Consider the following 25,395-nt stretch of genomic DNA (forward strand, 5'->3'; position numbering starts at 1 on the left):
AAAATCTCTAGCACAGCACTGCCCTTATCAGATTTTAATTTTACACACTGGGGCAGAGAGAGGATGCAGTGGAGGCTGGGCAGGAAAGGGCATTCAGCATCCTTTGACTAGGAATGATAAGGAGCTCTGGGAGCTAGCGGTCTGCAGGAATGCACACTGGTCTGTCTGGGGGGGCCCCAGAGCCTTTACCACAGACCAACTGAGAGTAGAGATACCTAAAACTGTTAAGTGTCCCCTAAATTCATCGAAAGTCATCTTTAGACTTGGGGCACTACTGTTCACAGGAACGCACAGGGTACCGTGCTGTGCTGCATGGAAGGAAGACGATGAACTTCTTCTGTTCACGGAGCAGAAATGTGCGGCACACCTTTTTAGATGGAATTGCCTTGAGCCACCCCATCCCTCCTCTCCTCACTTACACAGGGACCCCTGGTGGTGAAATGGTTACCCGTTGGGCTGCCAGCTACAAAGTCAGCCATTCAAAACCACCAGCCACTACATGGGAGAAAGATGGGACTTTCTACTCCCTTAGAGAATTAGTCTTGGAAACTCACAGGGGCAGTTCTACCCTGTCCTATAGGGTCCCTGCGAGTCATCAATGGCAGTGAGTTTTTTTGTTTATTTACATTGTGTGCAAATCAGCAATAACTGAAGTGATCTCCAACTCACTTTGCTTTGTCACCACCAAACACAATTTGAGAAGATAAAATTTATGTGCTCAAACGTATGAACCAAGAACCGAGGGTCTTCACCACTGTGGAGCATCTGACGGCTCTTGCGCAATAGCAACTACTGGTTTGAGTCATTCCGCTTTCTCGTCTGACCCATCACCTACTTCTGCTGCAAGTGATGCGCTATCTTCCATATCTAGCCTGCAGTCATTTCCCCACGTTCTACAGAGTGAAAATGGGACTTGCACAGCCAAGAGTAAATCGATATTGGCTCCTAAACATAAATGACTGTGGAAGAATAAAAATAAAAAATTTCCATTCCCCCACAGAGGAAAATCTTTATTATGTATATAATTCTCAAACTTTGATTTGTATGTAAGAAAATTGTTACATACTTTTAACCGTTTCCACAAGAACGGTCTAGTTATTTTTATCCTAACCTCTGAAACCTGCACAGTGTGTTTCTAAAGCCATGGGGGGAGGGAGATACAGTATTTCCCAGATTTTGCTTGGTAACAAAACCAGTCACCGCAGGGTTTTCTGGGCCATGTGAAAAAGCAACTGGGATTAAGAGAGCAACCTTGTCTTTTGCTGGTAAATTACCAGCACTGAAGAAGCAGAATTTAGAAATAATTTCCATGCAGGGTTTTGGAAGACATGCTCTACATTGTGTTCTTGTCCATCGTGATGTGTTCTACATCAGAGATTTCTGAAATCTTCTCTAAAATTAAGTGCCAGATATAGAGCATTCCCATTACAAGATAATTGGTTCACCAGTGTGAAGAAAAACTGGCAGGTTCAAGGGCTCTAATGGCTGGCGGGCATCCATTCTGCAGAGTAACGCCACGCTTAGCACCTGAGCTCTGTAAGGTTGTTGAACGTTAATGCTCATAAAACTCTTATCATGGGCTCCATTTGGCAGATGAGGCAACCGAGCAGAAGAGAAGCCAAGGACCAGGTGAAGCAGGTCCTGTATGTAGGAAGGAATGGAGCCAGAATGAAACCCCTTACAGTGATCGGACATGTCCTCGTTCTAGTCCCTGTCTCATCGCAGAAAGGATAGGAAGTGGCCAGTGAGCTGGTATCACAGTTGTTTCAACGTACACTCTCAATGATGCTCCTTAAAATAGAGACATTTGTTTATCTTATGTGAATCAATACGAACACTGTGAGGTGATTTACATCTAGGCCTCTAGCATTAGAGTCAGGGACCTACAGGTGAAGGGAGTTCATATGTTTTTCTGAGCTCTTTAAAGTTGTTGAATGTGAAATTTTATGTCAGAGGAAGAAATCCCGTATGGGTCATGTTTCAGAAGGCTGGCTAGAAAGTCTAGCGTCGGCTTTGGACCGTCGAATGGGAGCATGGTAAGCATGTATGTACAAACACAGGGAGGGCATCCAGGCTTTGAAGTAAACCTCGTCAAAATTCTATGACATCTCCAGGAAACATAAGAGCATGGACTATTTTCAAAATTGACAGTTCACTTCGAATTCTTTTTAAAAAAAGGTTTCCCAAAGTGCTTTTAAAAATTAAAAAATATATTGCAGCATTTCTCCCTCGTTATAAGATGAGGATAGATGATTAGAAAGGTCTGTTATTGAGGGAAATTGAATGCAAGTGATGGGTGGTAGTGTAATTTAAATGTCAGAGCCGTAAAGTGTGGTGCGTGACTGGTGAACCCCCTGACTCACCAGCCAATGTGATTTATTGTCCCCTCCTTCTTCCTCTCCAAACGAGTGCTGCTAACTAGCCAAGATTTGCGCATCTTTAATTACTAATCGCAGGCCATAGATCTCTATGGGGTTGGCTTATACATTTAAAAAAATGTTTTTAATCTCTGCTGCGATGCACAGGGGAGATTAGAAATTGATTCAGTGCTCATCTTAAAAGGAGGGGGAGTGGGGCTGGGAAGGGGGCTGAGGGAAGACATTCATTATTCTCCAGAAGATTAAAAGGTTCTCCCTCCGATGTTCATTCCCGTTCTGCTGACCGCTGAGAAAGGGCCGCGACAAGTACATTTTTGTTTCTTCGCAAGTAGCTTTCATTTTGCTACACTTTTGATTTGTGCCGTTCAGTTACTTTTTCCTCTTCTCCCCCCCCCCTCCCCGCCCCCCGTCCTTTTGTTTGTTTGTTTGTTTGTTTCGTTTGGTTTGTTTTCTCATCATCACATCACATGGGCAGTGAAAATTCAGAGGAGCGACAGGCAACTTACCTGGGATTCCTGGGCCAACAACCACCCCAGCAGCCTTCACACCTACCATCACTATCACACCTACCACCCTGACCACTGCAGAGCGCCAGCCCTGACCTTCCCGAAGGCGCCTGCTACACACAGCCCTCGTAATGTGCCCAGCTTTCTCGTCCTGGTCTTGCGTTCCATTGTGTTCTTCTCGCCCTGCCTCATCTCACCCACCACGTCTCTGCCTCCGTGTGTGGGTTGGATGCTTTTCCTGCAATAGCAAGCGATCACTTCTGACACCTCTCAAGTCTTGGGTCTTGGCACTGGCTGTCAGAAAGGGATCCCAATGTTCAGAATGCTTTCTGTGGGGCCAGCGGATAACAAGCCGGAGCATGATAGGGCATCTGATGCTCTCACCACTCATGAAAGTCAGGTCAGGAAATACCTGTGGAAATAAGATTGCTGCTGAGACCTGGAGTTGGTCAGGGAGCAACTTATTTTCATGTGTAGTTTGGGTCCAAAGGCAAGATTCATGGGGTTTCTCTGTGACCCATGGGACCCTGAGGACATGCTGAACTATACATGGGGCATGTATGGTCTCGCTTAACTCTGAGATTCTAAAGTGCTGTGTCTCCATGGTGTCTGCGCCTGCTCTCTGTCTGGTTGGGGGACGGACGGGCCCTTGCTGTACGTCGTGTGTGTCTGTGCGCTGTCACCGGTTGGCTGCACCCCGCTGAGAACACTGTGCCAAGTCTCCACTCTCTTACAGCAGCTGTGGTGTCTTCCTCCTTCTCCCCTACCTCCATGAGTGCGTACAGCCTGAGTTCCCTGAACATGGGCACTTTGCCTCGCAGCCTCTACTCCACCAGCCCACGCGGGACCATGATGAGGAGGAGGCTGAAAAAGAAAGACTTCAAGAGTTCACGTAAGTGACCTACCTGTGAGCCGGGTTGTTTGGCCCAGAGATGCTGGTATGGCCATCGCAGTCTGGAAACACTGAAGCCAAAAGGTGTAAATGCTCAGATGGCGGCCAGTGGCAATGGTTGTCGCACATGCCTGTTAACTGGAACGCTGCAGATCCCAGCCCACTCAGAGGCAGTTCACAAGTAAGGCCTGCCGTTTGATTCCCAAAGGATCAGTCCTTCCAATCTGTGGAGCCCAGACAGACGCTGACACACACACACAGTTCACAGGAGGCCAGGAACTAGAGGTGGCGTTGACTTTTTAAAAAAATTTTGGAGTTAGTAGCAACTGGCTTGGCTTTTTAAATAATCAGGTAACTGCTACCTAGCTCACGGTCATGAGCCAAAGCCCCTTCAAATGGTGTCCAGTCTGTATATGCTTTATGATGGTACTCAATATAACCGTAGACTGGATTAGCTACTACGACTTTGCCCACAACTCTTTATTTAAACTCTTTTTCATGTTTATCCAGTCTATTAAAGTAACCAAAGATGTGACCCCCCACCCACCCACTCCCCAATCCCAACTGGAGAGTCTCTTTATATTCCAGGTAGGTTTGGGCAAGGAATCTGTGTTCTTAGTGTCTTATTTACTCTAAAGCAATCTTTGGGAACCTTTGCCTCCTTTGGCAAGATGTAAGATTTGCATACATTATAAACAATGTCATTATAAACTACATTTCAGAACCAAACTGCAAAAGTAATGATAACTTTGGATATGGATTCTCAAACTCTATCCCCTTGCTCAAGATACCCTTCATTTCCCCTGAAACCAAGACCCTGTCACCCCACCCTACTCCCTGGGGAGCTACTGCTGCATACTGGGCCTGCATCAGCCACCGGACGGGTGGAAGGAGGCCCAATTTGGAAACACACAGTCTAGGAACTCCAGCGATGACTACTGGAAATAATGATCTTCTATGCAGAACTGGGAAGGTGTGGTTGGCTGCTTGCTTTTGGATAGTTTGTTGTACACATTAAAATGTGGGGAGGAGGATAACTGGATGTCTTTCAGGGAAGAAACAAATGATTCCTGAGTTGTCCTTTCCTATTGAGGAAGATCTTGTTCTCTTAGCTGATCACAGGCTGGGGGCAATGAGAGCATCTACTTCCAGACAGATCAGTCAATTATCGTGTAGACAGAGGTGACTATTTCTTGTCGTGTGTGCCCTTTTTGGTGGCTGTGGTCATGATTACTGTCAAAGGAACTCAGAACAATGTGAAGTCTCTTCCTGGACAAACCACGAGAAGGAGAATAAGGAGCATCTTTAAGTTACTTAAAAAGTCACAGCCAGTTATTCCGAGGCTGGTACTGAAGGGAGAATGTGATTTTGACAAAATGTAGTTGTATTCTTGGCTCTGCAGCTGATTCGCTGGAGATTCACCTTCCAAGAGGTATCTCTCACGAGCTGCCCTCGTGCCACCATCAGTGTAGGAGCCTCGCCGACCCCACAGCAGGCCAGCCTCTCTCCAGGCTGCAGGAACTGCAGGTTTCCTTGCGAGGTGGGGCGCCTGCTGTTGTGTGTTCCTGATGTTGCCTTGCCTGCCTCGTAAACTGTCAGGAGATGGAGCACGTTTGATAGATCCAAATGATGGTTAATTAGAAGAATGGAAAGACCATTGAGTTTAGTCTAACTTAGACCAAGGTGCAGCTAAAGGCCCATGTTCCATTTTGGTTTTGTTTTTCGCTAACACGGGGACGAATTCTGTTTTACTAATTGAGGCATTGTCCTGAAGTGGTTCAGAGCATGTAGACGGAAGCTAGCTAGCCTGAGTTGGCACCCAAGACTACGTTCTCGCGGTAGGGCCTTAAACTAGTTTCTTAAGCTCTCTGTGCTTAGATGTTCTAATCTACCAAAATGGGGATAGTGAGAGTTCTTCCTGGAGTAATTGTGAACAGCATGCTCTTTAGGCTGAGACGCAAACAGAAAACACAATTTAATTGTTAGCTAATTCACAATGTAATTGTTAGCTTTTATTATGCTTATAAACTGGTGATAGAACCTCTTGGGAAAATTAATCTCTAAAACCAAGTTTGATAGCTTGTCTAACCACTCTTTCTCACAACATTCTCTCTTCAATCCCAGCCTAGAAATCACTGGATGTGGTTTTATGTAGGCAACTGAAGATTGTTCCTTATTCTCATTCTCATGGTAAGCGTAGGAGGTGCCTCTCGCTTCCACTAGCTTTTATGATCAAATATGGAAAGCTATTGTCATTGCTCTAAATTTAGAAATTTTCACAATGATTACACTTTGGCAGAATATACAACTCTTGAGTTTTTCACATAATACCTTCATTGGAGCTGTTGGTGACGATTTGCATATGAAAATTTTAAAATCTCATGGCTTCGTGTACAGCATTCCTTGCTGATTGAAACAAGCTAACACCCCTTAACAAGGAAGAACAATTAAAATGTACTCACTGATGTTTGCACTTCTGCTTCAAAGGCCAGTCATTTGTTTGTGTTAGGTACGACTGGCTTTGTTGATTAAGGTCATTAATGAATATAAATGAATGATAATAGGTTTGACTATCTCAGGTTGATATTTACACAGCTTGAATTTCGTAGCACGGAATGAAAGCTGAGGCCCATGCCCAGCTCATCCATTCGCTCCTGAACCAACCCAGGATTCGTGCAACTTCTAATTGTTTGCAGCAGACACAAGCAAGTGGCATCCCACTGACAAGACACCTACCACAAGGTGTATATGTCTGCCTCAGGAGAGCATACATTGGATATGGTAACCAAGCAACAAAGTTCAAACTGCTATGAACTTTTATCTCCACCTCACAAAGACCTGGAAAACCCATTATAATTTTCTAGATTCAGAATTAAAAGTGAGGGGTTTTGTTTCTATTCTTTCTTTATTGCTTGAACTTGGCATAGTCACTTTAGATATACAAGTTTTCCCGAATAACTGATAACAAAGCTTGACTGCCTCTCTTCCTATATCATGGCTTATGTCCACCACTTATTTATGTCTTTGCTCTGCGCCCCCATTCGCTGCCTCCTTTCTAGCACTGAGGACCCCTGGCGGTGTGGCAGCAGCTCCTCGGGAGAAAGCCTGGGCTTTCTACTCCTGTAAGCATTTACAGTCTTGGAAACCCACAGGGCATCGCCGTGAGTCAGCACTGACTCCATGGCAGTGAGTTTTCTCATCCATCATGTCTATAGCAACAGGCCATTTTACGAATGGTGAACCAAGGCAAAAGCCACACCTATTTCCGTTTTTAAAATCTCTTGGTGATGAGTTGAGGCCAGAGCTTTAAGCTGGAAAAAAATAAAATAAAATAAAACCCACTCTGATATGTGTTTCTAATACAAAGGAAGCACTTGGTCAGGAAACACCAGACCCAGAGTCCACTCTCACATAAATATTAGAATATTGTGCATCATTGAGCAAAGCCAAGTCTGTACTAACACGTTGACAACCACGGCAGTACCAACTCCCAGCAAGCGCGTGCCTGTCCGAGGGGAACTGCGCTCAACTGAGTTTTCAGTGACGGATTTTTTTTTTAAAAACAAACTCACAGTCATTCAGTTCATTCCAACCCATAGCAACCCTATAGGCAAGGGCAGCACCGCCCTCGGGAGTCTGGGAGACCAATTCTGTATGGCAGTAGAAAGCGTCTTCTCTCTCCTGAGGAGTGGCTGGTAGGTTCGACCGACTGACCTTTCAGTGAGCAACTCAACGGGGACCCATCACACCCCAGGTCCTGTAAGGAGACTTTCCCTGGGGCGTGTCTGTATCCACTCTTATCGTACAAGAAATAAAGGGAGCGAGGAATGAGTAGAAGGGGGACCTGCTGCTAGGAGGGAACAGCCAACCCAAACGGAGAGCCCCGCCCTTCTTCTCAAGTGCCTCTAACTTAGTGCATTCATGGTTGGCACTACCCAGGGACGCCTCTTGGGACACACCTGGAAACAGGAAAGTGATGTTTGCTGCACAAGGGTGTGTCACAAAGCTCTGGGCAGGCTAAAAGGCCATGTCACAGAGGGAACCCTCTCACCACCTCTCCCAGCTACCTACTGACCTTCCCCTACTACCTGGGCTGCCACAGAGGGCTACCAGATGCATCCCCCACTAGTCATGGTGCCCTGACTGAGCAGGAACGTGCCGGTTGCCCGGGCTTTCTCCTTCCTGTGCCTGCACACAGATCCAGTGCAGGGATTCTGTCTGGACCCAGTTTGGCTGAATGGCAGCAAAGAACAGAAGTTAGAACCCACTCACAGAATGGTCTCTGCCTCTTTAGTCATCACCCCTTGCTGTTCGGGGAGACAACACTGGGAAGAGCTGACAGGACGTAAATGAGGAAACTTTACAACTTTTCTGGTCCCCTCTCTCTGCCTCTGAGGAAAGAACGAAAGACAAAGGCAGCCCATGGTAAGCTGTTGTGAGTGACAGTTCAGGGAGCCCAGAGAGGCCTTAGCTGCCCCGCCATCTGGAAAATGGACCTATTGGCCACCACTGCTGTGTTCTTGGCCTGGATCACGTGATGCCTGATGTGTGGGGTCCATTTTCCACTTAGGCTTTTTAAGTGTTCCTCGTGGTTATGTGTTCCGCTGCGATCCACATAGTTAGCAGTTCAAAACCACCACAGTTACAGTCTCAGAACTCCCCAAGGGTTTCCAGGAGTCTGCATTGACTCTACGGCGGTGGGTTTGTTTGTGCGTTTGGCTGCTTGGTTGTTGCATAGTTGATAGTAAACCTCATAACCTTCTAAGTTAGGGAAACATCAGACAAAATGTTAAACTTGTGAGCCAAAGAGCTGCCTTTTGTCTCCCTCCTTTTCTTTACATCAGGAAAGGGGAGAATTGACAGATATAAGGTCATTCCCTACAAACCTAAACAGTTGTGAACAAAACCCTCCGCACATAATGGAAACCCGACAGAGCTGAATCCTGACCACAACTTCTGCACCCTGCAGTCCATAGTATTCAGTCAAAAGGTGCACACCCTTTAGGCATTCCTTTTGTCGCCTGTGAGCACAAGGATCCCCGTCTCAGTCTAGAGCCGGGAGCTGGTGGCTTAGCGCCCATGGACTGCCCTGCTCCTTGTCTGAGCTGCAGGAAGAGAATGTACCACAAAGATTTTGAAACTGCACGATAGTAATTTAGAAATCGCCTTTATTTCCTTCTGCTGCTTGACCCCATTAATGAAGCAGGCTAATCAAGCTCACCTTTTTCTCCAAGTGCTGCTGGCCGTTTCTCTGTCTGGCTCATTATCTCCATAGTAATCATTGATCCTTGTCATATCTGGTACTTGTTTTCAGGACTTCAATATCTGTGAGTGATCAAAACATACAGTTTTCTGATGAAGTTGTACTATTTCAAAGAAGAGATTCCAATATGTCAGGATTTTCAAAGTCAGTTGTAACATTCCAAGTTATTGAATATAACCCTATATTTATGATACAAGTGATCACTTGACATAATTCTATATTTCTAAATGTACAGTACATACATTTATTTTCAATATCAAATTAAGTTTCCTAATCATTTCTTTTGCCCCCAGAAGCCAAACTGGATCAGTATGAATTTTTAGTTCCCATGTTTTTTTTGGTTTTTTTTGTTTTTAGAGAGAATCAAATGTCTCAATGATCTTCTGTAACCATTTAAGAAATGATAGCAAGTCAAACACAACAAGCCTTACCTTTGAATAAGATTTCCCTGTTTTTAACCTAATCCTGCGATACTATTAAATTGACCCATTTTATCTTGATTTTTTTCTTAATGAAGGCAATAAACAGATGACTTAACTCCAAAGTTTTAAAACAGCAGTTTTAAACACCAATGAAGTGGTCAGAAAATCCATACCCACTTGAGGTCTCTTATGAAAAACTATGCTCCTGTGAACATTGAGAAAGATGGACAAAATGTAAACTATTCCTGGTAAATTCCAAGAGGCCCCACATAGAAGACGGAGTGGAAGTAATCTGCAATTGACCATGTTCCCAAAGTGTGTTCCCACCTGGCAGGAGTCATAGCTGGAGGCATGCTCCCCATTCTGACAGGACATGGTATCTCCTAATGGTTTTGTACAACTGACAGCAACCCGGCTGATCCGGAGAGCAATCAAAGTTCACGCAGCAGCAGCCGAGTCCCACTGGAAAGTGCGATCTGAATGAACGCATGTCAGTCCATATGTCAGACCGTGGAACGACAGGCCACCCACCTGGAAAAGGCTCAGTGTCGGAGGCTGCCTCCACCCTTCTCATTGCACTGCCGTAACCCCCCTGGTAATAATCCTACTGAGACAAAACAGTGATGGTGGCTTTAGAGCAGGAATGGTCCAGCCTACCTGCCCTGACAGCTGCAGTGCTGCAGTGATCTACCACAGCAGACAAGCCTGGATCCTAAGGAATGACTTTTAGTTGCATAGCAACTCACCAGCATCTACATGAAGGGCTGAGTGGAAAAATTGAATGCCCCAGGATCAGGGATTTCAGAGATGAAAAGATATGGATCGGCTTTTAAAGAATTCAGGTCAGCAACCCAACTATAAATAATGAGGAACCTGAGGGCAGTGTGTTGAGTGGGCTAAGTTAAACCAAAATACTGCAGGGGCCCACTATGATAAGAGTTCAGAATAAGCATACATCTAGAAAGAATTGCTCTTTGATGGTTATTAGGACTGGGAGGGGAAGCAGGAGCGAATCACTTCCTAAATAGTGGATGCTTGTTATTTTGGGTGATGGAAAAGACATTACCAAATAAAGGTAGCTTGCACATCTTGATGAATGTACACAAAGACAGAAGTACACAAGAAAAGGGGACACCTTTGGAAAATGTATAACATCCATACCCCCCAATAATAGTAACAACCAAAAATATGTATAGTCTTGCATAAGTAGAAGTATATGCATCCATGTCCATAGGGAGACATGGTGAGTGCATCACTTACAGGTGTATGTAATATGTATTGGTGTGTGCTGCGTATATCTACAAATATAATAGACCACATAAGGTATAAAGTTATAGAAACTTCCTGCACATATCCAGACAACTCATGGAATTAGTGTACTGGGCTGAAGGGCACAGGATTACAGTCCTATGGGATAACTTAGTCAATTGGCATAACACAATTCATGAAGTTCATGTCTACACCCCAGTTGGGTGAGTGCCACTAGGGTCTCAAAAGCTTTCAGACAGCCATCAAAGATATAATTATTGATCTCGACTTGTCTGGAGTAGAAGAGAAGGTAGGAAACCAAAAACTCAAAGAAGAAATGAACCCACAGGACTAATTGTTCCCCCAAACCTTAGCCTGTTCTAACCTGAGGCGAGAATAATTAGATGGGGCCTGGCTACCAATAGCTGTGACCAAAGATGCAATAGAAGGTCCCAGTTACCATGGGAACAAAATGTAGAACAAAATTCAAATCCGTAAAAAAGACCAGACCTTTAAAGGGACCCTTGAGCTGTTACAAGAAGATACCCATTTAACCTAAATCAGAAAACACTCCCAGAACTCATGCTAGCCAGACAATAGATTGCATTATAATATAATATTATAATATAGACAATATCACCCGTGAGTGTGATCTCCTTTAAACAATTAACTACACAAGACCAGATAGTCCACATTTACCCAAAAACAAAGAGGAGAAAGCAAGGACTGGGAAGAAGGCTACATGCTTGGAAAGAGGAGACAAAATAGAAACAATGAGAGCTGCTGGGAAAAGTGTAACCAACGTCACGGAGCAATTTGTATTAAAAAGTGTTCATGGGAACCTCGTTCATATAAACTTTCACCTAAAAAACAATCAAACAAAATATGGGCAGGGGGGTGCTCTGGATCAAATGAATTAACCTGGTCAAAGCTGCAATGGAACACATATGGAAGTGCATAAAGCGAAGAATTTAACTCTAGCTGGGTAAGACGAGGAAGGAGTTCATGCTATAGTGTACTTGACAATAAAGTGTTATTGAAAACATGAGATAAAGGCCAAAGAACAGAAGCCATAGTATATAACAGAGATGGGAAAACTTTACTGCCAAGGGCCTTTCTGATATTTAGTACACCGTTCATGGGGCATACAAATGATCCACTTAAAAAGTAGCCAACTATATTTGATCAAATATTCAATTAACTCACCCCTAATGTGATGGCTAGGACTGTTTCTCTTTGGCAAGGTGTGTGATGTTAGCGGATATTGATGCTTTCAGGGGCCTTATATGAACGCTCAAGGATAGGAGAGCAGCATTGGAGCTCATGGCCTGTGATGAGGGAGTGGAGACCGGAGACTGTGGGCGGGAGAAAGTAACATATAAAGGACCTGTGGGCGTTGCTAGAATTGCACATTGTGGAAATAGGGAACCACCGGAGGATTCCCTTTGAGGGATAACAGTTCATCTTAGGCCTCCCTGATAACAGCATTAGCTTGAGACTTGAGAATTGTTGGTTTGAAGTCTCTCTAGTAGTCTGTCCCAGTGGTGAGGAGGTCATCATGAAGGGCAGGTCACCAGGCAGTTACATGGACCAGGAATGAACAGTAGGGAGACCATGAGAGAGCCGGTAATTGTCCCATTCCTCCTTCAACGGCAGGGGTGTTTGTAACTCGGACGTGAAGATCCCGTACATACTTTTACTTGAAGGGGGAACATTGGTCGCTAAAATATTGTCGTCATGGCATTAGTCTAGGAAGCTAGTGAGAAGGCGTGGAACCAGAAGTCATAATAAGGAGAAAGAATTCGCTGGGTGAGGACTGGGAAGGGTAGATGACGAGGACATGGGCTGTTATAACTTAGGGTAAATAGACTAAGAGCCAAGTCCTGAAGTCAGTGAGCAAAGTGGGGGTGGGGGCGGGGTGGGGTTCAGGATGGCATGAAGAAGAGAGGATCCCATTTTTAAGGAAGTTTGCGGGAACATACTACATGAAGAGTACAAGGAGGATCATGAACCCTTCTCTCTCTTGATCCCATTCAGGGCTGGAGTAGAAGGAAATAGCTTCTGATTAGAGGCAGCTTGGTGGTAAAAGGGTTTCTATTAAAGTAAGGGGACGCTGAAAACTTTTTTTTTCCCCTAAGTGGTAAGTGTCCAGCATCAGACCCTACAGACAGAGTTTGCTCTAAAACAGGGACCGGCAGATTGTAGTTCAAGAGCTATAATGCGGCTTTTAATACGTCCATGTGGTGCTGAAGGAACATGGAAATTAAAAATATTATTCAGATAATGGTGATTTCACTTATTTTTAAATATATATGACTTTCAAATACTGTTTAAATTGTGAGAGACAGGATTGGCTCTTCTACTTCAAAAGTTTGCCGACCTGTACTCTAGGATGAACTCCTAACAGACAGAGAAGATGGCCACAGCTATTCAGGAGTGGACCAGCTCTTGCCTAACCTCGTTTGGGGCTTGGTGCAAGGCAGATTACAGAAGGTGTTGACTGGGGGCTTACATAAGTGTCAGAGGGATGAAGTAGGAATGGACAGGGTCGCTGGACGCAGTGATAAAGGACAAGAGCTGAAGAGACCAAATTTGGGGAGGGCAGGAGAAATGGAAGGGAAAACTATGTTGCAACTTTATCAACCCAAACCAACCCAAGAGTGAGGTCGGGGGCCAACACAGCCAGGCCATTCCAGGAACCCAAGGTGAGATTGTTGGAGCTCAGATGCCGAAGGCTAAAACATGGGGAACAAAACAAGACGAGAGCAGACGTCCACCTAGCCCAGCTCCTTTTCCCCCTTTTTAGTAAACACGAGGAGATTAAACGACTTAGCTCAAGGTCGCCTAACTGGATGCGGAGTGGCAGAGCGGGGACTAGAATCAAGAGACACTAACCCCAAGACTTCTCTCTTCCCACAGCCCCACAGTATCCTTAGTTTGGGGAAACAGGTAGGAGACAACATTGGAGTTAATGATGGCAATGTAGCAAATACTGGGAGATAGGTTTCTCGTGCCCCTCTAGCTCAGCTTTCCCGAGAAGGCTACACTTGTCAATAGCTTCCCCCCCCACCCCCACCCCAGAGACAGGAACTGTTTTGGAAATTCCGGTTTTCCTCATGCTTGTTCTAACCTGAGGTCTTTCTTTCTCCTGTTTCTCCTCTAGTGTCGTTAGCCTCTAGTACGGTTGGCTTGGCTGGGCAGGTTGTTCACACAGAAACCACGGAGGTGGTGCTGACGGCAGATCCCGTCACAGGATTCGGGATACAGCTGCAGGGCAGCGTGTTTGCCACGGAGACCCTCTCCTCCCCACCCCTGATTTCCTACATTGAAGCTGACAGCCCAGCGGAGAGGTGAGACCCATTCCCCCACAGCATCTCTCTCTGCCTTGTGTTTCTGGTGCCGCGCTCTGAGTGGCTGATAAATTATGGAATAATGCTTGATGTAGGGAATGCGAAATAGGATGAGCCCCCTGTTCTGGCAATAAAATTTTATGTTCTTGGTCAAGTTTTAGAAGAATAACGATCAGGGATGCCTCTCTGTAGATTTTGTCCATCAGGGGACCAGAGGCTATATTAATTAAAAAGGAGAAAACCTCACTTAAGAAAAAAAATCTCTGAAGTTCAAACTTTAATAATTTCTCTGCCATGGGGGGACTGTACACTCATCGTTACTCTACATCGGTTGAGATCAGATTGGAACAAATGCCATAGTGCTGAATGATTCATAGCTTCTCTAGGAAGCTTCAAGTTTCTCTTGTTCCCGTAAGTAGCCACGAAATACAGTGTACAAGATACTGCAGGCTGCAGTGTGACCAAATACGATCCCTGGGTGGTGCAAAGAGCTCATCTGTAATTCACTAGCCAAATGTTTGGCAGTTTGAATCCACTCAGAGACGACTTGGGACCCAAACCTGGGCTACTGCTTCTGAAAGAGGGGAACCTTGAACCCTAAGCAGCAGTATGATTCTGCATACAGGGGATTTCCATGAATTGGAATTTACTAAACACATCTAACAGCCACTACATGATGCCCCCTCACTGTCATTGCATCAATACTGACTCATAGCGACCCTGCAGGACAGGGTAGAAGTGCCCCTTTGAATTTCTGAGGCAGTATGTTTTCGCTTTGTTGGGGCAGCTGGTGGTTTCAAACTGCTGACCTTGCAGTTATGCCACCAGGGCTCCTATGAAGCCTACAGCATTGACTATAGAAGGAAAAATTGTGATGCTTTTGTGCAAGATTCCTGTAAGTAGATTGGAGAGTTTGGCTAGTACATACTTTTTAGCTCTGCCTACAACCTTTTAACATGTGGTTCTAAATGTAGGTGCGGGGTGCTCCAGATTGGAGACCGGGTGATGGTCATTAATGGGATTCAGACTGAAGACAGCACCTTCGAGGAAGCCAACCAGCTCCTCCGGGACTCTTCCATCACTAACAAGGTCACGCTGGAAATTGAATTTGATGTCGCAGGTAGGCTCATGTAGTCTCAGCTCAGAGGCAGAGTTGGGAGCATGGAAATTGAATTGATTAAGTAAAGTGGGGGAAGCATTTTTCAAATAATGAAATGTGGCTTTGTTTAGGGGGTCTGGGGATGTCATTTCACATGGAACGTTCTTTTTGTATCACTCATCAAAGCATCACTGAAAATAATTGTGACAAATTGAATATGTAATAGCCACCATGATAGCGGTTATTAAACAACAGCTTCATGTCACCCTTAGTCTTTCTGACTCTCCCCATCGGCTAGAGAAAGAATATTCTTCTGTCACAGAGGCTAGAACAGCTTCTCTTGGCCCTTCCCACGATCCCTATTCTGCGGAGAGCATGGTCCAATTCTGCGAGGAGTAGGGAGAATTCATTCATTCAGAGGATACATTCGACCCCAATAGGAAAACATTTGGTTTGTAACAAGTGGAGCTGGTTGCCCTTGAAGAACATCGTCCTTACACAGTGAAATACCAGACCATAGACCAAATGACAACCCTTACCATTCAGTACTATGTGCTCTGGGCACATGATGTCATCCAACCAAATGTGCACATGGCTATGCCAGCTAGCAGCCGTACTGGCACAGCAGTAAAGTTCTTGGCTGCTAAGCCAAAGGCCCACTATCTGACCTCACCCGGAGACTCCGCGAGAGAAAAGACCTTACAGTCTGTTCCCTAAAGAGCAGCCTGGGAAACCTGACGTGGATAGTTCTATTCCCTCCTGTAGGGCCAACGGGAGTCAAAATTGACTCTTCAGCACACAGCGCGTGCCCGTTATTCTTCTAGAAACAGTGAACAGGTACAAAAAGCCTTGTCCTCATAAAGCATGGATTGTGGCCGCACAGGAAGGTAGTGTCATTTGTGAAAACCTCCATTTGGATACTGATAGGAGTCTTATCAAAGGAAGAGCAGCCCATGGGAGTGGGCAATAACTGCGGGAGAGCTCTTTTGGTGGGAGGATTCTCCAGGTCATGACCTCTGAGCAGGCAGTGAAGGTTACAGAGGAGCCAGCCGCGCCGGGATCTGGGAGGAATGCATTCTCTTGGCAGACGGAGCAGACAGCATAGAGCATGAGGGCCAGAATGATAAGTTTGATGTATTTTAGAAACAGCAAGAAGAGGCTGCTGCGGCGGCGGCTGCTGAAATGTATCATGGGGTCAAAGGCGGGTTTGGAGGCAGGATAGACTTTGGGTTTGGAAATGGGTACTCTGGGGTGATTGGTATGGGCCAAAGCCTTGTCGCGCGCGCCGTCTCAGTATAGATTATGTGCTAAGTGTAATGAAACCATTTGATGCAGAGGAGTGAGAAACTCAGATGAAGGTTTCAGAAAGATTTAGAAAGGTCCCTCTCAGTGGGAGGCAGGTGACTATCGTCCCACCAGGCAAGCTCTGGGAATTGCACGGTTGATGTAGCGGAGGTTCCCTCCCCACAGTGAAATCCCTCACAAGGCTGGCCAGACTTCCAGTGAGGGAAAAAGACTCCAAACCAGCTGCCCTTGACACGCTGAGTACCTTCCTGCCGACAGATGAAGCGGGCTCTTCTCTGAAGAGGCCTTGGGCTCGCTGGCTTGCTCGCTTGCTGTGTCGCCTGCTCCAAGAAGCCTTCCCCAATTGCCCATTCCTCTGTTTCCCCTTGCCTAGGTTAATGTTTCTTCATAGCACTTCCTGTGCCCTGATGTTGTGTTTTTGTATTTCTTGGTTTATTGTCTTTTGTCTGGTGGAACATCTAGGATGACAGGGATCATCCTTTTTTTTACATTTTTCACAAATGTATCCCTCGTGCCCCAAATGGTACATGAAATACAGGCAGTGAAGGCAAGATTGGATGAAGGGATGGATGGATGAGTGAAGTGCTTTTGGCTCTCCGGAGGGACCGAGATCAGGATCAAGAACAGAAATCATGCCTACTGTTTCTGTCCCTCTCGGTGCTGGTTTGTTCCATACATGACCTCCATTTGTCTCTGTAGACAAGTCTTGTCTGACTTTTGTACATGAGTCTCCCATTCCTTGTTAAAGTACCACCCAGGCCCAACCAGCGCTAATCCCTAACTCCCAAGAGAAAGCACATGATTGGCCCTGCTTGCATTCAGTGTCATCCCCCCGCCCCTCCCAGTTACCTACGACCAAGTAGGAATCAGGGAGGAGGTCCCTGAAAGGCTGTTTAAGGAAGAAGGCTGCGTCACTTATCTGGAAATGTGCTCATGGCAATCACACAACATCAGATTCCAGGCCCTTCATCTCGTTATGCATGGAGAAACCGAGGTGCGGCTGGGGAAACTCAAGATCAGACAGCCAGGTGAACAGCAGATCCCAGGCCTGCTGACTTACATCTTTTTTCCCCACCCTGTTGCATTACTGCCTCTCTGCAAAGAGGCGTTAGATTTAGCCAGCACGCAGCAAGGAGAACAAGATCTCTCGGCCTCCACACCACACGTCCTCCCTCTGTGGTGAGAGGCGGCTGCCCGGTGCGTGGCAGCATCTTGAGCAGCATCTACCCACTGTCTTGGAGCCCTAGGTTACGAGTTGGACTGCTAACTGCCAGGTCAGCCACTTAAAACCACCAGCATCTCCCATGGAGAAAAACGAGGCTTTCTATTTCCTTAAAGACGTACAGTCTGGGAAACTCACCGTGCACTACTACACTGACCTATAAAGTCACCGTCAATTGGCATCACCTTGATGGCAGTGAGTTTGGTGTTTTGGTTGTCTTGACCGACTACATTCCACCGGGGCCGCAGCCAGCACAAGATGACCTGCTTCCTCAAGACCATCTATGGATCTTTGTGGTATAAATGCATTTCATTTTGCATTTCTCCTCATCATTTGTTAACTATCTGTTTAAGACATTCTTAATTTATGCAAGTATTTCAATATGTGTTGATTAAGTGCTTTAAATTCTTTAGTTCGAGCAACCTAAGACAAAGAACTATGTCGATTGCACCCACTCTGTTCTGTGCCCAGCTTACGTGTATGGGCCAGGAAATTTTGAGCCCTCGGTCCTTGATTTTTTAAAAAAATCACCAACCCACTTCAAATGTGTAGAGAGTGCCTAGAAGAGGAACCGAAAAATCATTTCCCATTCTGTCCATCGATGGTCTTAGCTCACAGCCAACACCACAAGTTCATCTGCAGGATCTCCTGCACCTTCCTCAGGAGCCGAAACGCAGCGTCAGATTCCTCCGTATGCACGCTCATTAGTCATTCCAAACTTTGGAATCTGTTGGCGTCAGAAAACTCTGTTTTTAGCCGATCGAGATCTGGGGACATTGGGAGGGAATCTCAGGATGTGAGCCTGTTCTAAGACTTCCCTGTTATATCCCTCTCGTCCTCACAAATATGTTATGCCTGGATATAAATCTTCAAACCCTTGAGTTCAGAGATAAGCTCTCTGTGTTATATTTTAAATGATGTCCCAAGTGCCTGCCTGGTTTCTCCATGAGTGGGGGCCACCTCATCATAGTAACAACCCTAATCATAGCACAGGCACACTATGCATTTGCCTTGTTCAGTAACCAAACCCTCTGCCTCAAGTCAACCCAACCCCTGGCAAGCCTAAAGGACAGAGTAGAGCTGCCCGCTTAGTAGATGTCTCCAGCAGCTGACCACCTCATCCTTCTCCCTCAGGGTGGCTCATGGGTTTGAACTGTTGGCCTTGCAGTTAGCAGCCCAACAAGTAACTCACTGTTCCACCAGAGCTCCTTGTCTTTTGACGACCAGTCTACAATTAAGACCATGAATATCTGAAATTACGTTGGTGGGGGAAAATGCCACTTTGTTCCTGTGAAAATCCTAGCAACTAGATGTTTGCCAGCATGACTAGCCAATCAGAGTGCCTTTTGGTGAGTAGATGAAGGTTAAACATTTGCATTTATCCCTTAGCATCCCTTAGTTAGTTTTTTGTTTTGTTTTGTTTTGTTTTCAAAACTCAAAATGCACTCAGGTTGATAAAGTAGGATTTGGAGTTATCTTACTGAGCCAACAACAAGTGAATCGGGCAACAAAGCAACCAATTGGAAAGAAGAGAGCCTTGGCTTACCCAAGTGTACTTTTAATTATAGTATTAACAAAGATCAAGAAAACCCAGGGAAGCACAAAATAATCACATGGGGCTAGAACAAAATAAACATTTTTGTTCTCAGATTCTATTTACTTAAGCTAAGCCTACCTGTTCCCAAATACTGGATTTTTCTCCTCTTTCCTAGTACTCATATTTCTTTAAGAAACCTTAACATAAATGGACCTTTGGTTTAGCAACCAAATAGCTACATGAGAAAATACACACACACACCTCAAATATAAAATAAATCATGTTGACATTTAAAGATTAAAATGAAGCTGCAGCCGGATCAAAGAGATTCATTTGCTGATATTTGCTCATCATTATGAATATTTCAAATCGTATGTAGTCAAAAGTGATCCATTACTCTTTTCCAGGAAGTGATACTATCACCTCAAGTGTCATTAACAATGTTAATCTTGGTCAGGGTTTCCTACCTTAAAAATGTGTAAAAGCAAGTTGTTGCCATAGTACCAACTCTCCTTCCGCGTTTTCCAGCCCTTATGACTCAAAGACCTTACTACTGTGTGCGCACAGCAGTCTGGGTGAGGGTTTATATCACAGATCATGGCGAAGGCTGTTGTCGGTGCCTCTGAGAGGACCCTGACGCGTGGCAACCCCGTGTGCACAGCAGAGAACTGCTCCAAAAGGGTTTCCAGAATCTGACCTTTCAGGAGCAGGCCGAGATATGGCCACGCCTGTCTTTCAAGGCATCTCTGGGTGGGTTGGAGCCACCAACCTTGTGGTTAACACTAGATCACTTAACTGTTGGTACCACCCAGGAACTCCCAAACATACGTACCGTATATACTCATGTATAAGCTGAGTTTTTCAGCACATTGTTAATGCAGTTGTTGTGGTAAAATTAGGTGCTTCGGCTGGTATTTGGGTCGGCTCATACTCGAGTATATGTGGTATATGCACTGTGCTACCCTCCCCATATACAGAGAACTTCTTAAATCAGAAAGTACCAAAACTGTCCAGCATACATAACAAATTCCATAAATAGTGAAGTCTTTTTTCTTCAGAATCTTCTTGCTCATTTATGTAAGGCCCATCTATCCAAGCAATAAAATAATTTATCCATGCCAAACTCTTAAGACTTGTGTGTGGGGATGGGTGGGAATAGGGGTGGTCAAATCTGCTTAGCTCCTCTCAAACATCAATGTGTTTATTAGAGATCTTTCCGCTGCAAACTACAGAAATACACTCCAGTTCATTGAGGCCGAGAAGAAGCATGTCTCAGAAGCATACAAAGTGTGCCGCAGCCACTAAGGACAGAAGCATGGGCAAACGTCGGGTGGGCTGGAAGCTGGCATCGAAGGCTGGCAAATGTAAGACCAGGCTCTCTGCAAGGCCTTCATGGGCACTCATTCTTTTCCTCCTCCTGCAGCCTGGCAAATGGAGCAAAACACAACCCTGGCCCAATGCTCTCTCAGCCCAGGGACTGCGTGCTGGGCACTTGCAAGTGGGGAGGAGTGAGGAAAGACACAGAGTCATAAAATATTTGGGAAGTAAATCTTTATAACACTTGCACCATCTGAAGTCAGGAAGTAAAACACACCTCGGTTTCAAATCTGCGGGGGGAGGGGGAGAACACAGCTTGGAATTAGGGTTTTGTTTTACTGTGGCACACACAAACACACAGAACCTTTCCCTCCACGTGTACCATCCAGGGACATAGATTACGTTTCTCCTGCTGCGAAACCTGTGTTGTTTTCCTTTTTAAAAAAATGTTCCACCACCATTTACAAGCACGATGGCTCCTAAGCAAATGTACCCTCATCCCACCCCCCACCACCACCACCCTGCCTCTATCACTCGTGGTAGCCACCCAGAATCTTAGTTTCTGTACATGTGCTTGTAACATGAGAGTGCATGGTGTTGGCCGTTTGTGGCTGACTGGCTTCACGCAGCATAATGCTTCTATGGTTCGTCCCTGGTGTGGTGCACCTCAGAACCTCTTTCCTCTTTAAGGCTGAGTGATAGTCCCGTGTGTGAATATGCCCCGATTTGCTTATCTATTCATCTGTCACTGAATATTTTGGTTGTTTCCCCCTTTGGGCTATTGTGAAAAGCACAGCAATGAATATCAGTATACAGAGTACAAACTTTTAATGAATAAATAGCAAATACATGTGGGTTCGCTTGCTGGCTGATCAGTATTAGTTAAGGATGCAGAGAAAGGAAAGGTATTAACTCAAGTCCATGGCTCTCACCTATTGACATTGCCAGGTCAGGAGTGCTAAGAAGAGAGGGACGAAGGGGGAGATGGGGTGAAGGAAAAAACAGAGTGAAAGGCAAAGACCAAAGAAGAAAGGCATCCTCCACCCAGCAGCACCAGCTGCGACTCAGAAGGGCAGTTTCACGCTTTTCTTTGACAGAAGGATTTCTGGAAATTCAGGGAGCCCAGGAGGTGCTGTGAGTTAGATGTTGGGCTGCTAACCACAAGGTTGACAGTTCAAACCCACCAGGAGCTCCTCAGGAGAGAGTGGAGGCTGTCTGCTCCTGGAAAGATTTATAGTCTTGGAAACTCGATGTAAGATTGTTATAAATCAGAATCAAATCAATGGCAGTGGGTTGGTGCTTGTTTCATTTGGGGGGTTTTGTGGGTTTGCTTTCTAGACGCCTAGGGGGCCCAGGGAAAGACAATTCTTATTGCACTCTCTGATTTAATATTCCACCCAGCCCTTCTGAGTTGAAAGATCAGATCTTATAAAAGTTGCCCTGCCTAAAGGCCTCATGAGAAAGGGCAAAAAGCGAGGAAGAACTCCAACCCTCTCCACTTCAGAGAAGCCGTCCCAGGTGCCAGCCCTGCTTTGCGTGGACTGTAGTTGTGTTAACAAATTGGGCTTGAGGTCCTAGAGCCCAGGAGTCTGTGCACGCCCCAGTCGTCACCTCACAGGGTGGGGGCTGGCCTTGAGCCAGACGAGGCAGTAGGTTTTATTTTGGCCATCATCCTTTCATCTTTGCCTTTGGCTGAGTCCCTTCTCCCTCTTTCTAAAACCTCCGGGAAAGGAGGAGGCATGCATAGCAGTGTGACTAGGTGGGAACTGACCAGAGGGTGCTTCCATTCTACCCTTCTTCCTCCCGAAAGGACTCCCGGGTCCCTAAAACAATTTGAAGAGTACATTTTAAAATGTATAACACATTATTGGAATAATTGGGTAATGTAAATGGTTAACGCAGTAGACCAGTGTTTCCCAAAGTGGGTGAGGCACCGCACTGATCCAGGGGGGCTTCAAAGCAGATACCTTACATTTAATACTGTGATATTAGCTATATTTTTTAAAGGTTTTCATTGTCAGAGGGGCCCTGAGTAATTTTTTTGTTTTCTGAAAAGGATGTGATAAGCCAAATAAGTTTTGGAACCTATGTTTGGGAACTTAACTGTTAATGGGAAGGTCAGAAGTTTCAACCCACCCAGATGTACCTCAGCAGCAAGGCTGCTGATTGACTTCGGAAAAACCAGCCCTCGAAACCCCGTGGGGCACAGTTTGACCCCGACACACATGGGCCATCATGAGGTGGCATCAGCTCACCTCCAAGGCCATCCCTCTCTATCGAATATCAGGCAAACTCTGATCAAATCAGCTCAGTTCTGTCCATGATGGAGATCCAGCCAGTGCACGCTGGCTCTCCTTTCGTGTTATACTGACTGGCCACGATCTGAACACACCTTCGTCACCTTCCATGGCCTTTGCCCCTGCTTCTCCTTGGAGACTCCGTAGCCCCCACGTTGCAGATACTCCAGGCCCTTTTTGGCCCAGTTGGTGCCTCTTGAGCCCCTGTTTTTTAGCACCATGGTCTGTCCAATTGGTGATGGTCAGCACCATTCTGATTGCCAAATAGTTTTACTATCACCCTCCTTCTACCTCTTTAAGTGGGCTTTTCATTGTGTGCATTGCCAACACACCCCTGTCCCACCCCGCCACACACACACGCTAAAATCAATAATCATCAAACAACCCAGCTCTCTCTTGAAATCTCCTCTCCCCAGATACCTTTAAAAAATCTGTTGGGGGGGAAAAAAACATGTGCTCAGTAGTAAATTATGAAAAAATACATAAAATTAGAGAAGTAAAAGAATAACCATACCTGTGCCCCTGAAGCTTTACTATGCCCAGGAATCACCTGGAGAACATGTTCCAAATGCAGACTCCCTGGCCCTGTCCTCAGAGACAAAGTGACCATGCAGCGTGCGTGGAAAGCGCAGCGTGGTCGCTGCGTGCACATGCATGTTAGGTTAAAACTCAACACCTTCTCATGTGATCTTACTGTTGACCCATTTTAAAGCTGTTCTGGTTTTTAATCTTTTCTACTTTCTCTTCGATTGATTTTCTGTTTTATTTTGTTATTGTGATTCTTTTTCCCTGGTTTATGATTTTCTGTATATGAAATCCACGACAGGTAAATATAAGGAGACCGTAACTGCCTCAGTGTTTCATGGGGGCATGGTGGGGGAGGCTGCAGGGAAATGGGGAGCTGATAGCACTGAGTACAGGAAAGAAGAAAATGTTCTAAAATCAACTTGGCGATAGCTGTACAACTCTCGTGGAAGTGATTGAACTATTGAGTTGTATCATATGTGGATTATGTGCCACTGGGACGGTTTTAACTATAAGTACAAATTAAGTGAAAACAAACAACAATAACAAAAAGAAATTCTAGTTCCATACTTTACTATGAGATGTTCCTGGAAGCTTTTTGTTTCCATTTAACCTTCATCTGAGGCACTGAAAATGCAGAAGGTGCTCAACTCACCCTGGAGACGTACTGAACTCTGCGATTGCTATGAGTTAGGCTTAGTGGCCTAGCCCTTCATCACCGTAAACTTCATTGATCAGGGTTTTTCAGAAATGCTCTGTACTTCAGTTCCTCAGTTTCCATCAACCAAGGATTATGAAGCAAGCATTCCTGATGCACTTCAACGAATTGGTGCTACATTCTCTTTGGTCTTCTGTAAACATACTCTCTGTTGTTTTGAAATTCCAGAGTCTGTCATCCCAAGTAGTGGAACATTTCACGTCAAGCTACCGAAGAAGCACAATGTGGAACTGGGAATAACCATAAGCTGTAAGTTAAAATAATGTTTAAAAAATATTTTAAAAGATGGTAGCCAATGGTGTTTCCAAATGGTTTACTGATAAGTCAATGGTTTCAGCTGGCATTGCTATGAAATACTATAAAAATGTGAGCCAGCTATACCTCGGTCACTTACTAGCTGCGTGAATGGGACCAGTTACCCACACTCTCCCCAATCTGACCTTTCTACATGTATAAAAGGACAAGTAGTAATTAAACAATAGATAACCATCTTGCATCCCCCATGAACAAGTAGACAAGCATATAAATGCATGCAAGGGAACTGCATTTGAGTGTACCATGAATTGGGGCTTCCATGATGAGCTATTTAACTTGCAAAAATTATACTTCCTTTTATCTTCCCATCTGTTCACTTTTTGTCAGTTAGTTGCCATCAAATGGACTCTGACCGACTGACACTGAAATGGCATGAACGGTTGCCTGCTGCGGGCCCATCATCTGGATGGTTTTGTGTTTGAGCCCAGGGTTGTCTGTTCACTCGATGCCTACAACCCATTTCATTGACCTATTTCAATGCCCCTTACTTGTGTAGATTTCTGAATTTCTCCAAAGTACAGGGTATCTGGGTAACCTAACCCAGAGGACAAGTCAAACCCAGAACAGTCTCTCATTTCCTTAGGTTCTAGGCTCATAACTGCTGTGGTCAAGACCATTTTGAAAGTCGAATAGAAATGGAGATTTTTGTGCTTTTAATACCCATAGATGAAGTTCATCCATAAGTGAAGCAAGAAAGTGAAGCTGTGAATAATACATAATGACCAAAGGCAACTTAGAGGCAGTGTCTGTGACCAAAAGGTTGTCCCATCGACAAAGAGTGATGAGTCCACATTAAAGCATAGTATTACTACACACGTCTGGAGATGAATTTTTTTTTAATTTAATCATTTTATCTGGGCTCATACAATTCATCACAATACATAGATCAATTGTGTAAAGCACACCTATACATTTGTTGTCCTCATCATTCCCAAAATTCGCTCTCCTCTTGGGTTCCCGGAATCAGCTCATTTTCCTTTTCCCCCCTCCCCCTCCCTTCC

The 25,395-nt window shown here is 45.2% G+C and overlaps 1 protein-coding gene across 1 annotated transcript in view; it reads left to right on the plus strand.

The window, feature by feature from the left end:
* Positions 1-25,395, plus strand: part of GRIP1 (glutamate receptor interacting protein 1) — a 232,348-nt gene that overhangs the window by 116,091 nt on the left and 90,862 nt on the right. The window contains exons 10-13 of the mRNA XM_045288907.1: positions 3,621-3,776; positions 13,873-14,059; positions 15,034-15,179; positions 24,248-24,328. Of these exons, the coding sequence (XP_045144842.1) occupies positions 3,621-3,776; positions 13,873-14,059; positions 15,034-15,179; positions 24,248-24,328 (570 nt within the window). The remainder of the gene's footprint in view (positions 1-3,620; positions 3,777-13,872; positions 14,060-15,033; positions 15,180-24,247; positions 24,329-25,395) is intronic.

This window comes from Echinops telfairi, unplaced genomic scaffold (assembly GCF_000313985.2).
Source record: "Echinops telfairi isolate 266 unplaced genomic scaffold, ASM31398v2 ScPeMD7_2;HRSCAF=8, whole genome shotgun sequence".
Lineage (NCBI taxonomy): Eukaryota > Metazoa > Chordata > Mammalia > Afrosoricida > Tenrecidae > Echinops > Echinops telfairi.